Source organism: Stegostoma tigrinum, chromosome 2, assembly GCF_030684315.1.
Source record: "Stegostoma tigrinum isolate sSteTig4 chromosome 2, sSteTig4.hap1, whole genome shotgun sequence".
Taxonomy (NCBI): domain Eukaryota; kingdom Metazoa; phylum Chordata; class Chondrichthyes; order Orectolobiformes; family Stegostomatidae; genus Stegostoma; species Stegostoma tigrinum.
The window spans coordinates 91,789,092-91,805,312 of NC_081355.1; the positions used below are offsets into that span (position 1 = coordinate 91,789,092).

Here is a 16,221-nt window from a genome sequence, read left to right on the forward strand (position 1 = left end):
CAGCTTTTGTGCTCCTGAGATGCTGCTTGGCCTGCTGTGTTCATCCAGCCTCACATTTTATTATCTTGGAATCTCCAGCATCTGCAGTTCCCATTATCTTTGATACTCATTAATTTGTTTTACGGTTCTGGTTTCTCTAAACTACTTTCATAGTTTTGAAAACTTGCATCAGATTCAGCCTCACCTTCCCTGATACAATTTAAAATGCCCCAATGTTTTGGGCCTTCCTTCATCAAGTGATATATACTTCCAGTGAAACTTTGCTACTCCCTTTTCAAGGATGCATACTCTGAAATGCATACAAAATAAAACTTTGGCTGAATGGAAAACTATACAAATCACGTCTTTGTTTCTGCATTCAATGTCCCTACATTTAAAATCCAGAATCCCGTATACCTGACACTTTCTTCTTACATTTTCATTTATTAAGATCTATTTGTCTCTACACTTAGATCTCTTTGATACCTCTGTGGCACTGTTTCACTGCTTCTTGGCCCAAAATGTACAACTGCACTTCTCTCGTCATTGTCACCCATTTGTCTACTCCATTAAGTACTCCATATCCTCTTTATAGCTGCCACTGTTTCCAAATTTGATGTTATCAATGAACTACCTCTAGTAAGTCTGAGCCAATTATATAAATACAAAATAAATACAAATAAATCCTAGCACAAAGCATTAAAGAAACATTCTTCATTTTCATTAAAGGTGCTTTTCTGTGCTATATCGAATTTCCATTCTTTGCCTACAGTTTAATCAATTCAATGGTAGCCCAACTTTGTTTTTCCATTGAAGCAGTCAGACTTGGTTGTGAAAAGGAATGATGAAAATGGAGCAAGCAATACCCTTTTGTAAGCTTGTCTTAATACTTACCTGTCTCCACAGACTCTGGTTTGACAGAATTGAGGTGAAAATTCTTTTCTATCCTCTCCTTCTAGAGGCACATCTATGGGATCCATTCCTGAGGGATTGAAGTAAATTAACCATTAATGTTTTAGCAAGACAGAGTGCACCTGCAGTCACTCTGAATGCATTTCTGGAATGCCCCTAGATGATATCTTGACCAGATTCTTTCCCCATCAAATATGATCTACCTTTTGATTCAAAATGGAGGTGTAATGCATTTACTGAACTTTGAGAATTCTTCATTTGGAGGCTGAATGCGTTGTAAAGAGAGGCTTATCTTGTCTTCAAGAAATATTAAAGGGTAAATTATTCAGGTGAAGTTACTTTTTGTATGTTACAAATGTACATTGAGGAGTTACAGACCTATCCTCAATGTTCCCAAGTATAGTGAAGGTTCATGATGTATATTGTGATATTCAAAGACACAGAAAATTTACCTTTAGATGTCTTTTCCAAGACCTAAGCAAACCTGGAAATTCCTGATGTCAGTGAAACAATATAAAAGGTTGAAAGTGCTGTCCTATCTGCTATGTTCCAGGATCTATTTTCTGTACGCACTTCACAATATCATTCTGCATGCCATCTTCCCTTGGGTGGAATACAGCAGATTTATGTCCTCCTTATCTGAATAGGATGTCCTGACTATGGAGAGAGTACCATAAAGGTTTGCCAGACTGATCTTGGGATGACAGGACTGACGTATGAAGATAAACTGGATTAGTTAGGACTTTATTCACTGGAGTTCAGTAGAATGAAGTAGGTAGGAAATTTCTTCATTGAGAGAGAGGTGAGCCTGTGGAATTGTCTGTCACAAATTGCAGTTTAGGCCGAAGTACTGAATGTTTTCAAGAAAATGTTAGCCACAGCTCTTACTATCAAAGGCTATGGGGAAGAAAGGGGAACAAGGTACTAAGTTGGATGATCAGCCATAATAGTGGCTGATTGAATTTGAATGGTGGAACAGGCTCAAAGGGCCAAATGGCCTACTCGTGGTCTTATTTTCTATATTCTCCTGATTTACTTTGCTTTATGCCAACAGAAATATCACAATTGTTCACAAATTAGATTTCTGCTGGTGGGTGGCAATATGTTTTTAAACAATAATTCATTCCATGCCTATTTTCCTAGCTGATTTTCTCATCTTGACAATGTTGTTAAAATGCATAAGCTCCAATAAGTACAGCTGGAACTCTGTCTAAGAACAACCTTCTTCTAATTTCAAATCTAATAGGAATATACTAATCAGTATTAGTTTCCATGCAATTAAAAAGTGATCTTTTTCCTATCATCCTGTTTCAGTGTAGAAGACATGCTACTGGTATAATGTCATCTGCCCTGGGGAGTAGTTGTCCAGTTCTACAGAGAAACAAAGACTCTACTTATGATTGACGTTCACTAATTACCAGTTGCTAACCCTGGGAGTTCTCATTGCCCTTTTGCATCTTTCAGTAGAAACTCATTTTCTATTGTGTAGAAGTAGCTGTAGAATATAATTTTATTTAGTTATGTTAGAATACACAATTAGAAAAAAAGTCCATCACCTCAGATTACATAATTTTCTATCTAAGTGAATTTTCAATTCGTAAGAAAGTGCTGTTTCCGGACATGGTAAGGCTAACTATGCCACATTATGTTTGATAGTCTAATTTTATTTTCATGGATAAAATGCAAAATACAGAACCAGCTGGAAATGTGGAACCCTGACAGGAGATGCTGAAACATCAATTTAGGTAGAATTTGTTAAATAGCAGAAGCAATATTCACACTGAGACAAAAATGGGTGTAATAAGATAATGGAAAACAAAACAAATCAAAAGACACAGAAGACACAGAGAGGCCTGCATTTTCACTGCGCTTAAAAAAATAGCAGACAGGAACTAATTCCAGGATTCCTGTACTCAAGACGTTTCTGACAAATTATTCCCATGCAGACATAGCACGCCAATCCTTACCAACTTCCTTGCAGGAATAAGCAGTCTAAACCTCATGAGGAGGGATTAAACCACAGAGAAGTAATGAACCATGATGATTCCCAGTTCCAAGATGGGAAAAGAATAGAAAACAATAACCATGTCTTGCCACTGAAATATAAAAGAAAGCTGTTCTTTCAGTTTTAGTACATGGATTCTATATTGTAAATTGGTTGTGTGATTGTGCTGATTGAACATAAGGCTCTGTCCTGCTAAGGAAGGTTTTTAATAACGTTGATTAGCGTTTGCTGTGTGTCGTGCCGCATTAGAATATTTTGCCCATTGGATAAAGTGCCAATGTCTGTTCAAAACTGATGAAAACACTGTTCAGAACTCTTCTCTCAAGCTTAAAAGACATTTGTTATGAAGCAGAGATTGCACAACAACATACATTAGGCTATTAGGAATATACATTCAAAGTATTCTCAAATAGGATTATCAAATGTGTGAAATGCTTAAGAATAAACAGAATATTTCACATTCAACATATTCTAAAGCATTACAGCATATCTTAAGATAACACGGTGTGAAGCTGGAAGAACACAGCAGGCCAAGCATCATCAGAGGAGCAGGAAAGTTTGACGTTTCAAGTCGGGACCCTTCTTCAGAAATGGGGGAGGGGAAGGGGATTCTGAAATAAATAGGGAGACAGGGGATGGATAGAAGATGGATAAAGGAGAAGATAGGGTGAGAGGAGACTGACAGGTCAAAGAGGTTGGATTGGAGCCAATGAAGGTAAATGTAGGTGGGGATTTAGGGAGGGGATAGGTCAGTCCAGGGAGGACGGACAGGTCAGGGGAACGGATGAGTTTAGTCGGTAGGGATGGGGGTGTGGCTTGAGATGGGAGGAATGGTTAGGGAGGCAGGGATTAGATGGGCTGTTTTGGCATGTGGTCAGGGGAGGGGAGATTTGGAAGCTTGTGAAGTCCACATTGATATCCTTGGGCTGCAGGGTTCCCAAGTGAAATATGAGATGCTGTTCTTGCATCTTTCGGGTGGCGTCATTGTGGCAATGCAGGAGGCCCAGGATGAACATGTCATACGAGGAGTTGGTGGGGGGGTGGAATTGAAATGTTGCGAACCATTTCAATTACTCCCCCAGCTCCTTGGATGACATGTCCATCCTGGGCCTCCTGCATTGCCACAATGATGCCACCCGAAAAATGCAGGAACAGCATCTCATATTTCGCTTGGGAACCCTGCAGCCCAAGGATATCAATGTGGACTTCACAAGCTTCAAAATCTCCCCTCCCCTGGCCACATGCCAAAACCAGCCCATTTAGTCCCCGCGTCCCTAACTATTCCTGCCATCTCAAGCCACACCTCCATCCCTACTGACTAAGCTCATCCTGCCCCCTTGACCTGTCCGTCCTCCCTGGAGTGACCTATCCCCTCCCTACCTTCCCACCCACATTCACCTTCTCTGGCTCCAACACCGCCACTTCAACCTGTCTGTCTCCTCTCACCCTATCTTCTCCTTTATCCATCTTCCATCCGCCTCCCCTGTCTCCCTATTTATTTCAGAATCCCCTTCCCCTCCCCCATTTCTAAAGAAGGGTCCCAACTCGAAACGTTAAACTTTCCTGCTCCTCTGATGCTGCTTGGCCTGCTGGGTTCATCTAACTTCACAGCGTGTTATCTCGGATTCTCCAACATTGCAGTTCCTACTATCTCCGTAACAGCCTATTTTAAACGGACTTATTCACTGAGTTTAACAGTTACATAAGGCCCCACTGTTGAATACATAGCACCTATTTGAAACACTGGCCTTACCAAAGTGCATGTTAACAAGCTTGAAAGAATTTAGGCATCAACAGTGAAACTGATCCTATGTGCTATGTACCAATCAAACAATTGCTTGTGTGTTGCCTTGCTGAAGACACAAAAAGCTCTGTTTGGGGAGTAAAGAGCAAGGCGGCGCTTTGGCCCACCAAGCCTACTCTGATGCATGATGCCTTTCTAAACTAAAAATCTTTTGCCTCTATGCTGTTTGTATCCTACTATTCCCTGCTTATTCATATCTGTCAAGATGCCTCTTAAACATTGCCATTGTATCTGCCTGCAGTACCTCCTCTGACAACGTATTCAGGCATTTACTACTCTGTGTAATAAAACTTGCCTCTCACATCTCCTTTAAGCATTCTCCCTCTTACCTTCAACTTATGCCCCTTAGTAACTGATATTTCTACTCTGTGAAAAAGGTTCCAACTATCCATTCTATCCATGCCTTGCGTAATTTTGTAAGCTTTGATCAGATTGCTGAACATCCTTCAATGTTCAAGTGAAAACAGACCAAGTTTGTCCAAATTCTCCCCATTTCTACTACTCTCCAAACCAGGGAATATCTTAGTAAACTATTTCTGTACCCTCTCCAAAGCCTCCACGTCTTTCTGGTAGTGTGGCAACCAGAACTGTACCTAATATTCCAAATGTGGCCTAACTAAACCTCTATATGGCTGTAACATGACTCACCGATTTTTCCGCTCTATGTCCCAACTGATGAAGGCAAGCATGCCATTCACCCTCTCAACCACCTTTTCCACTTGTATTGCCACTTTCAGGGAATTGCGAACCTGTAAACCAAGATCCTTCTGTATGTTGATGCTACTAAGGGTTCTGTACTTTATCGTCCATTTACTGTATCGTCCCTCCTGCACTAGGTCTTCTGAATGCATCACCTCTCATTTGTCTGGATTAAACTCCAACTGCCATTTTGCTTCTCTTTATTCATTCAATGGAATGACGGCATCATTGGCTAGGCAGCGTTTGTCTGCCCAGCTCTCCAGACTATCTACATCCTGCTGTATCCCCTGACAATCCCCCTCACTATCTCCTTCAACCTTTGTGTTGTATGCAAACTTACTAATCAGACCACCTACATTTGCCTCCAAATCATTTATATCTATTGCAAACAACTGGGGTCCTAGCACTGATCCCTGTGGAACACCACTGGTCACAGAACTCCAGATGGAAAACCACCCTTCTACTTCTACTCCCTCTCTTCTATGACTAAGCCAGTTCTATATCCACTAACTCACTGTGGATCCCATGTGACTTCACCTTTTGTGTCAGGCTGCTATGAGGAACTTTGTCAAAGATGTTGCTGAAGTCCATCCGGACAATTTATCATTCATCTTTGTCACTTCCTCAAAATACTCAATCAAGTTTATAAGGCACAACTTTCCCTGCAATTAGCCATGCTTCCTATTGCTAATAAGTCCATATTTTTCCAAATATGAGTAAATCCCATCCCTAGGAATCTTCTCCAAAAAGTACCTTACTACTGAAGTAAGGCTCACTGGCCTGTAATTTCCTGGATTATCCCTGTTGCCATTTTTAAACAATGGAACAATGTTGGCTATTCTCCAGTCCTCTGGGACCTTTTCTGTGACTAAAAAGGAAGCAAAGATTTTGTACAAGGCCCCAGCAATTTCCTCACCTGCCTCCCTCAGTTCTTTGGGATAGATCCCATCAGGCGTTAGGGGCTTGAACACCTTGATGCTTTTCAAAAAACCCAACACCATCTCCTTTTTCATACTGACATGCCCTAGAACATCAATATATCCTTCCTGAAACTCACCATAACATGTTTTTCCCTAAACATTCAGATTTTCAAAGGTGTGCAAAGACAGACTACTGCAGCAAGAAAAGGACAAATATCCAGATACTGGTGAAGTATTTTTATTCACATCAATATCAGTAAAGCTTCATCTAACTTTACCTTTATTGTAACGCCCCTGTTTAAAAAGGGAGAGAGAGGTTGAAGATGGGAAGTTATAAGCTGATTAGCTTTGGTCATTGTTAAGATTTTAGAATCTATTATTAAGGATGAGATTGCAGAGTATTTGGAAATGAATGGTATAAGAGGGCTGAGTCAGCATGGATTAATCAAGGAGACGTCATGCCTGACAAATCTGTTAGAATTCTTTGAGGAGGTAATAAGCAAGTTACACAAAGGACAGCCAGTGGACATGATCTATTTGTGTTTCCAGAAGACTTTTGACAAGGTTTTGCACAGGAGCTGCTAAATAAGGTAACAGCTCATGGTGTTAGGTGCAAGGCACTGGCATAGATACAAGATTAGCTGACTGGTAGCAGGCAGAGATTAGGGATAAAGCAATTTTTTTTGGATGGCAGCCGAAAAAATTATTAGTGGAGTTCTGCACGAGTCAGTGTTGGGACCACAACTATTCAGGTTATTCATTAACAATCTGGATGAAAGAACTGAGGGCATTGTTGGAAAGTTTGTAGATGAAACAAAAATAGGTGGAGGGACAGCTAGTGTTCAGGAGATGGGGAGGCTGCAGAAGGACTTGAACAGGCAAGGAATGTAGGCAAAAAAGTGACAGATAGGATACATAAATATCTCAGGATACACTCCAGGGGCACTGATCTCAAGCACCCTAGGTCCACAGCCATTGGCATCTGACATCCTGCACGGGCAGCCTTTGAAAACCCTTGAGGCATAGTTCCAATCCACTTCTAAGATGCATCTGTGTTTCAATGCTGTATCTCTGGTTGGTTCAGCAATTATCAATGTAATATGGCCGCAAGGACACTGTGCACTCAGGGACACGCGCTGAGCTCATGGACAGGAACAAGTTGCATTGCTGGATAGTCTGACAGCCCTCACTCAATCTGGGTTTATCAGGATGTTCACAGAATCATGCCTTCTATTGTTTTTCCTTGCTTATTTTGCGCTTTGCCCCCTTAGCCAGAGATACCGGCTCATACTGCTACAGTCCTTAGTCAAGTCAAGGGATAGCCTTTGCTCAGATTTCCTGGAACAATGAGTCAAGGGCAGTCCCTGGTACCAATCCAAGCCTGTCCAGAGTGGTCAAAGTCAGAATGCAAAAGAGATTCACAGTTTCATGATGGGCTGCATACCACCCAGCTTGACCTCATACCCCATTGTGGGCTGAAATAAGAAAGAAGCAAGTATTATTGGACTCGAAAGTAGGTGGCACAGCTATTACAATGGAGCAGGTGGGAAAGTTTCCCACGTGAATTAGGCAGAGCAGATGCAAGTAAAGTTAGTGGTGTTGGGATGAGTGATAGCGGGTAGGAAAGGCATTGCAGGCAAAAGTGAGAATGGCAGTTCATGAGGCTTGATGGGAGATGGGTATAGTCGCAGAGGTAGAGTGAGTGTGAGGCATCACCTGTTTCAACTTATCTAGCAGTGTGGTAAAGGTCATTGACCTCCTTCTTACATTCCTCCCAATGATTGAGACTGTACTAACCCAGATAGGAACCGTTGGTATTGTCTGATGTTGTGGTCTCCACTTGCTGGAGGAGGAAGTCCCGCATCAACAGCATCATGTCCAACCCTCCCACAACGCAGGATGCCAATTCTCCTTATGCAGTCATAGAATCTTAGGATTGCACAGCACACACCAGTCGGTCCACTTGTCCATGCTGACCAAATAGCCTAAATTAATTTAATCCCATTTGCCAGCAATAGGCCCATATCCCTGCAAACCCTTCTTGTTCATTTACCCATTCAGGTGCCATTTAAATGTTGTAATCATACTAGCCTCTACCACTTCCTCTAGCAGCTCATTCCATACACACACCACCCTCTGTGTGAAAAATTTATTCCTCAGGTCCCCTCTCACCTTAAGCCTACGCCCTCTACTTCTGGACTTTCCTACCCTGGCAACCGGGGTCAGGAGAAGGACATGGGAGAAGCTCAAACTCTAAAGTTGTACAACTCGATATTGAGTCCAGAAAGCTGTGGCGTTCCCACACGGAAAATGAGGTACAGTTCTTCCAGCTTGCTGTGAGCTTTATTGGAGCACTGCAGGAAGCCTGAGACAGACATACTGGCCAAAGAAAATGGTGGTGTGTAGAAGTGGCCCAAAGCCCACACATGAGACCTTGTTACCACTTCACAGGGAGACAATGGCATAGTGGTATTATCACTGGACTGTTAATCCAGAGACCCAGCTAACATCCTGGCCAGAGTGGCATCATGGCAGGTGGTGGAATTTGAATTCAATAAATATCTGGAATTAAGAATCTAATGATGACCATGAATCCGTTTTCAATTGTCAGGAAAAACCCATCTGGCTGAATAATGTCCTTCAGGGAAGGAAATCTGCCATCTTTATATGGTCTGGCCTACATGTGACTCCAGACCCACAGCAATGTGGTTGGTTCTTAACTGCCCTCTGGGCAATTAGGGATGGGCAATAAATGCTACCTGGCCAGTGACGCTCCTCATCCCGTGAATGAATAAAGAAAAGAAAAGCTGCCTTTACACATAACGCATTGCCACCCACTAACAGTCCCCAATAGTAGCAGTTCATTTTTTAGCCTGATTGTTATCCATCCTTTGCCTGTTCATTCTTGACTCTCTTTGGGCTCTATCTCCACCTATTGTTTATTTCTTACTTGTTCCCCCCACTCTATCTCCTGCATTAAAACCAATCTTTTCCTAGTTACCATTAGTGCTGAAGAAGGGTCACTGGCCCTGAAATATTAAGTCTGATTTCTCTCTACAGATGCTGCCAGACCTGCTGAGTTTTTCCAGCAATTTCTGTTTTGTTTTCTGATAATTTCTAATGTTGCCTGCTTCTAAGGGAGCAAAAATCACCGCTTTTGCCAGCCCTTCAAAAAGTAATTAGATTGCTTTTCTGTATCTTGTTCCACTTCAGCAAGAAACACAATACCCTGGGACCCTGGGGGTGCCAGCAACATGAACTTTTTAAAGAAGTTAAGGCACAAAGAAAACATTAAAAAACATATTGATGAAAACGAAAAGTCAAACTATCATGCAGCAGGGATAACTAATTGAACAATTTTGCCTTTTCCCTGAAGAAACATACCTAGGGAGAGAAAGTCACGGCTCCAAGTCCTAATTGCCTGCAAATGGGGACAGGCCAGAGCTGAGCTAAGAAGCAGAATTTAACTAACACCTATCATGTGTTTTACCTCTGGCGGCTCACTCTCCAAGTTGGTCTTAGTGGGCAATTGCTTGGGCGCATAAGTATATATGTCAGTACTCACACATGCTCACAGACATTCTCACACACTCTCAGTGTCTCTCACACTCAATCCCTCTAACACAGTCTTACGTCCATTTGCCTTCTCTCACACATTCACTCACTTACTCACTGTCTCACACACTTTGTCACACTCTCTCCCACTCCCTCTCAATCACTGTAGGTCTGAAAATTAACACCTTGATGAAAAGTTTTGGAGAGCTGTTTCCTCCTCGCTATGCCCGAAACTCCAGGTGCTCCAGATCTTTCAGCTGCTGCAACTCCTACTTCTTATGGCATCCTAAAACACTCCATCATCTTAACTTAAGTAGCCCTTTAGGGCCTGGCACCTGCATGGGAAGGTCAGTGTATAGCCGAAGGCAGACAACTAAAGTCAGAATCCATCCTGTCACAATACAGCTGCCCAGATCTGGGCTTGTTCCAATAATGCACACGGCAGGGGATACAATGCGTTAATTCAATAGTGTCACAGCATACGTTAGGAAAGGAACCTCAGCACAGCAAGTTCAGACACATCAATTCTCAAGGGAACAAGATGAGGCTGCATGACCTCTACTTAAATGCCAGAAGTAGTATGGGTAAGAAAGATGAGCTAAGGGCATGGATTGTCACATGGAATTGTGATATCGTTGCTTTCACACGAGATGTATTTGAGGTAGGGACAACTCAATATTGAAGGATATTGGGTATTTACGCATGACAGGGGAAGGTGTAAAGGGGAGGTAGCGCTGCATTGTTAATTAAGGAGTCAGTTACTGCAGTAAGGTGGGACGATAAATGGAAGGGTCATCAAACGAGCTTTTGTGGGTACAGCTTAAGGGAACAGTCATAACGCTGAGAGTGTATTATGGCTCTCCAGTTGACAGGGAATACAGGAACAAATATGTAGACAGTTCACTGAGTTGTGTGAAAATAACAAAAGGGTAATTTCGTTAGAAGATTTCAACTGCTGTAACATTAATTGGGATAATCATAATATAAAATGTTTACAGAGGGGAGATTTCTTGAAATATAGTCAGGAGAGCTTTTTATATCAATATGTGGATGGTCCTACAAGGGGCAGTGCAATGCTGGACCTAATTCTGGGGAACAAAGCTAGGCAGTTGTTTCAGATGGCAGTGAGGGAGCATTGTAGTGGTAGCTACCATGACACCTTAAGTTTATGTTTATTACAGAAAAAGATGGTCTGCAAAAAATACAGTTTGGTTTTGGGAAGGCAGATTTTACTAAATTATGGCAGGATCTGGACGAAGTAGGCTGGGAATAGCTACTTGAGGGTAAATCTACAGCAGAACAATGGGAGACATTTAAAAAGGAATTGGTGGGAGTACAAAGCACACATCAGTATCTTCACAATTCTCTTCAACAGAAAACGTCTACATCCCAACTCACTGGCAGAAAACCTCTTCCCCTATTCCCGCAGTACAATAACCTCTTTCCTTCAACTAACTTGGCAGCTTGTGAGTGAAGTCTTTCATCCCCAGTCTCCCGCCTCCACAAACACACTGCCACTCCTCCATTCTCAGACTGAGTGAAACCACTCACCTTTGTACCGTTCACTGATCTTCCAGTCTCAATACTGAATCAATCTGTGTCCAAATGCAAGAGGACTTGGGCAATATCACTGCTTAGGCCACAAGTAGCTAGTAACATTTACGCTGCACAAGCACCAGGCAAAGACCACCTCCAAAACCAGAGAATCTAACCATTGTTCCTTGACATTCAATGGCATTACCATCCCTGAAGTCATCAGTATCAATATCCCGGAGTTACCATTGACCAGAAACGAAACTGAACTCGCCTTGTAAGTACCAAGGTTACAAAATCAAGTCAGAAGCTAGGAAACCTGAAGACAGTAATTCACTTGCTGATTCCCCAAAGCCTGTTCACCATTTACAAGGAACAAGTCAAGAGGGTGATGAAGGACTGCCCATTTGCCTGGATGAGTGTAACTCCAACAATACTCAAATACATGACATTTTTCAGGAGAAAGCAGCCCATTTGATTGGCAACACATACACAAATATTCACTAATGATGTCCAGTAACAACAGTGTGTATTATTTACAAGCTGCACTGCAGAAATTCATCACAGCTCCTTCGACAGCACTTTCCAAAATCAAGACCAAGACCACTTAGAAGGACAATAGCAGCAGCTACATGGGAACACCACTACTTGCAAGTTTCCCCGAAGATATTCAGCATCCTGACTTGGAAATATATTGCAACTCCTGCAAAATCCTAGGACTCTTTGCACTAACAGTGTAGTGAGTGTACCTGCATAAAATGGACACCCACTGGTTTCAAGGGCAGTTAAGGATGAGCAATAAATGCTTGTCTAGCAAATCATCTCAATAAATTGGAAACAAATCACAGACTGTGGACACAACTCTACAGTTGCTGATAAATCTTGTCGTGGAGGAACGGCTCCTTGCAGAATCTGTTGCCTTCACTTACCTGTATTTTGCACATTAGTCTACAAGTGGGCCAAATGCTGGCTTGCAGGCCATATTGTATACTGCATTTTCAGAGACCTATACAACCAAAGCATCATTTAGATGTGTTCTTAATGTTACAATCCTCATAGCCTCTGATAACTTTAAAAAAGAAATTCAAAATTCCATTGAATGACTGAATGGATCATCCAACAAGATTTCAAATTTTAAGACTTCCTCAACAAGTTAACAAAAGCAACTTTGACTAAACACTTTCCTGTGGGCAACATACATTGTAAATTACAATTAAAACCAACCATTTAACCTTCACAAAAATTGAAAATCCCCCACCACAGTTTTATGAAAGTCAACACTTCATTCTCCAGGAACCTTTCCTTAGCTACTGATAATTTCTCTTCTCTTTTCCAGCCAGACGACATATTCTCCACTAAATGACATTCAGGGTCTGGGACAAATCGTGGATCCCTCCCTTGAGCCAAAGCTAGTTGAATTGTCCATCTTCATTTCAATAGTTTCTTTTTTTAATTGATTCATGGAATGAGGGCGTTGCTGGCTAGGCCAGCATTTATTGCCCATCCCTAATTGCCCAGAGGGCAATAAAAGGTCAAACACATTCCTGTGGGTCTGGTGTCATAAGTAGGCCAGACAAGGTAAGAATGGCAATTTCCTTCTCTAAATGATGTTAGTGAACCAGATGGACTTTTCCAATAGTTGACAATGGACTCATGGTCACCATCAGATTCTTAATTCCAGATAGTTATTCAATTAAAATTCCACCAGCTGCCATGGCGGGATTCGAATCCAGGTCCCCTGAACATTACATGGGGCTCTGGTTTAACAGTCCACTGATAATCCCACTAAACCTTGGCCTCAACCTGAGAGAGAGCTCCCACTGCATTCTGGATAGCGAACAATTAAATGTCAATGCTTCTATCTCTCTGCCACATTGCTCACTTGTATTTTTGCAGTCTGACCTTGTCTATGTGGCATTCAATGATAATTTTAGAAAACCTGCAATCCAAATTTACAATGGCTTCCTGTGAACTCTTCGCCTCCCAATCTCCAACTCCACGGCAGCATGAATTACATGGGCTTTGCATCCAGCTAGAATTGTTAATTAACTAGTCTCCTGACACACAAGTCCATTCTATATTGGAATCAAATAAGGCAGTTTAAAGTATAGTCATTTATAAAACCTGATATTCAATACCCAGGCATAACATCCTCAATTTATCCATTTTATCTTAAATTGAAAAGACAGTCCCAAAACATAACAATCTTACAAATTTCATAACTTGGCAGTAATTAACTGGTCCACCCAACTTGTTCAAACATCTGAATTCATATCACAGAATGTTAACCTCAGAAACCTTGTTTCCACTGACAACTATATAATATGTATTCCGTTTTTTTAAAAAGAGAAATGACAAAACGACATTGCAAAATTAACAAAATTCCTGGTGTGCAGGTGTACCTCACCATAAGTGTTTCTGTAATTTAAGGTTCATATTTTACTTTTAATAGGTTACAGACAGAAGAAATCTTGCAGAGACCTTGGACTGTCATATATTTAATGGAGGATTGGAAAGTCCAGCCTAAAAACTAGAGTAATTAGATGGCCTTAAGTTGTCTTTTCCAATAAACGTTTCTTATTTTTATAGAGTTAGTAGGAACTGCCGATGCTGGAGAATCTGAGATAACACAGTGTGAAGCTGGATGAACACAGCAGGCCAAGCAGCATCAAAGGAGCAGGAAAGCTTCCTGCTCCTCTGATGCTGCTTGGCCTGCTATGTTCATCCAGCTTTACACCGTGTCATTTCTTATTTTTATGGCTATTTTTGAGCTTATGCCTCTAAGGGCTATTGGTCTGGCTAACCTTCTGCACTGATGGTCATGATCCCTTCCTCTAGGTCAATGTGTGGATGAATCAAACATAGTCTGGGCTCTTGCTTTTGGCTAAGGCAGACAGCATTTTGGTTGACAATCATCCAGGTACGATCATATAATAAGCCATGCTTTCCAATAGGCCACTTTTTAACCTGTAAATGGATAAAATAAATAGGACAAGATGAAAAATATTGGTAAATTTTCTACACTGTAAATAGACTAAAAAATCATGGCAAATAAGCTAAAACCACATTCATTCATACAAATCTTAGCACAAAATTGAATTGCTTTGTAACAGTGTGATAAGTCACCGAAAGAAAAATATTTTTGGAATATGGAAAGCACTGGAAAATCTGGCATTTATTGCCCTTCCCTAGATAAAAGAATTGAACAAGTTACTTGCTCAATCATTTTAGAGTTGTAAAGAGCCAAAAACATTGGCAAGAGACTTTACTCTTGATCCCACACCCTGTCCCTGCAATAACAACCAAAAGAGAAATCCCTTGTCCTCACATACCACCCCACCAACCTCCAGATCCAATGCATCATCCTCCGACACTTCTGCCATCTGCAATCGGACGCCACCATCAAAGACATTTTTCCCTCCCAACCCTTGTCTGCTTTCCGGATGGACCACTCTCTCCATGACTCTCTTGTCTGCTCCACACTCCCCACCAGCCCCACCACACTCGGCACTTTTCCCTGCAACAGCAGCAAGTGTTACACCTGCCCCCACATCTTCTCCCTCACCCCTATCCCAGGCCCCAAGAAGACTTTCCACATCAAACAGAGTTTCACTTGCACATCTGCTAATGTGGTATACTGCATCCGCTGTACCTGGTGTGGCCTCCTCTACATCGGGGAAACCAAGCAGAGGCTTGGGGATCACTTTGCAGAACACTGACGCTCGGTTCGCAATAAACAGCTGCACCTCCCAGTCGTGAACCATTTCAACTCCCCCTCCCATTCCTCAGATGACATGTCCATCTTGGGCCTCCTGCAGTGCCACAAAGATGCCACCCAAGGCTGCAGGAACAGCAACTCATATTCCGCTTGGGAACCCTGCATCCCAATGGTATCAATGTGGACTTCACAAGCTTCGAAATCTCCTCTCCCCCACCACATCCGAAGACCAGCCCAGCTCATCTCCACCTACCTTACCTGTCCTTCCTCCCACCTATCCCTTCCTTCCACCTCAAGCTCCACCTCATCTCCTGCCTACTAATCTCGTCCCACCCCCTTGACGTATCCATTTTCTCTGGACTGACCTTTCTCCTCTCTAACTCTCCACTTACACTCACCTCTACTGGCTCTATCCCCGCCTCTTTGGTCTGTCCGTTCCATCTCCACCCATCTTCTAATCCATCCATCTTCTATCCGCCTCCCCCTCTCCCTATTTATTTCAGAACCCTCCTCCCCTCCCCCATTTCTGATGAAGGGTCTAGGCCCAAACCATCAGCTTTCCTGCTCCTCTGATGCTGCTTGGCCTGCTGTGTTCATCCAGCTCCACACCTTGTTATCTCTCTTTATTCTTGGTCCACACACCTTCAAAGAATGTGAAATCAATGTACAACAAAGAATCCGCTTGATAGCTGATCACTTTTTAACATGCAGAATGAATGATGAAATTTTAGTATTATTGTCACCAATCACCCTCCAGTATGGCAGCCGTGCAGTAACATAAGATTATTATTATTCTGTAGAAATTGTGATGACTGCTGATACAGGCAACCATCACCTAAATCACCAAATGATTCTTTCCAGCTTGCAATAGGATGTAGCTAAATCAGTACTTGGATGTCAAAGGATAGTGGAGGACAGAAGGAGGGCAAGTAGATGAATTTGACTAACACACAGAATGGAATCTTCTTAGACCTGCAGGCTCAGCTTGGAGGTGGGATCAGGAGGGAATGCAGAAATCCTAGCATCTTTAGATCAGAGATGCCATGCACTCCTATCCCTTGATGATCTTTCCAGAAGTGGTCATCACTTGAATTGA

At 42.1% G+C, this 16,221-nt stretch overlaps 1 protein-coding gene across 3 annotated transcripts in view; it reads right to left on the reverse strand.

Annotated features, from left to right (window-relative positions):
- The window catches only part of mocos (molybdenum cofactor sulfurase), a 261,380-nt gene that overhangs the window by 59,118 nt on the left and 186,041 nt on the right, over positions 1-16,221 (reverse strand). For all 3 annotated transcript variants that reach the window (XM_059655520.1, XM_059655509.1, XM_059655524.1), the window contains 2 exons: positions 14,212-14,374; positions 874-961 (listed from right to left, as the gene is read on the reverse strand). In XM_059655520.1, coding sequence (XP_059511503.1) covers positions 874-961; positions 14,212-14,374 — 251 coding nt within the window. The remainder of the gene's footprint in view (positions 1-873; positions 962-14,211; positions 14,375-16,221) is intronic.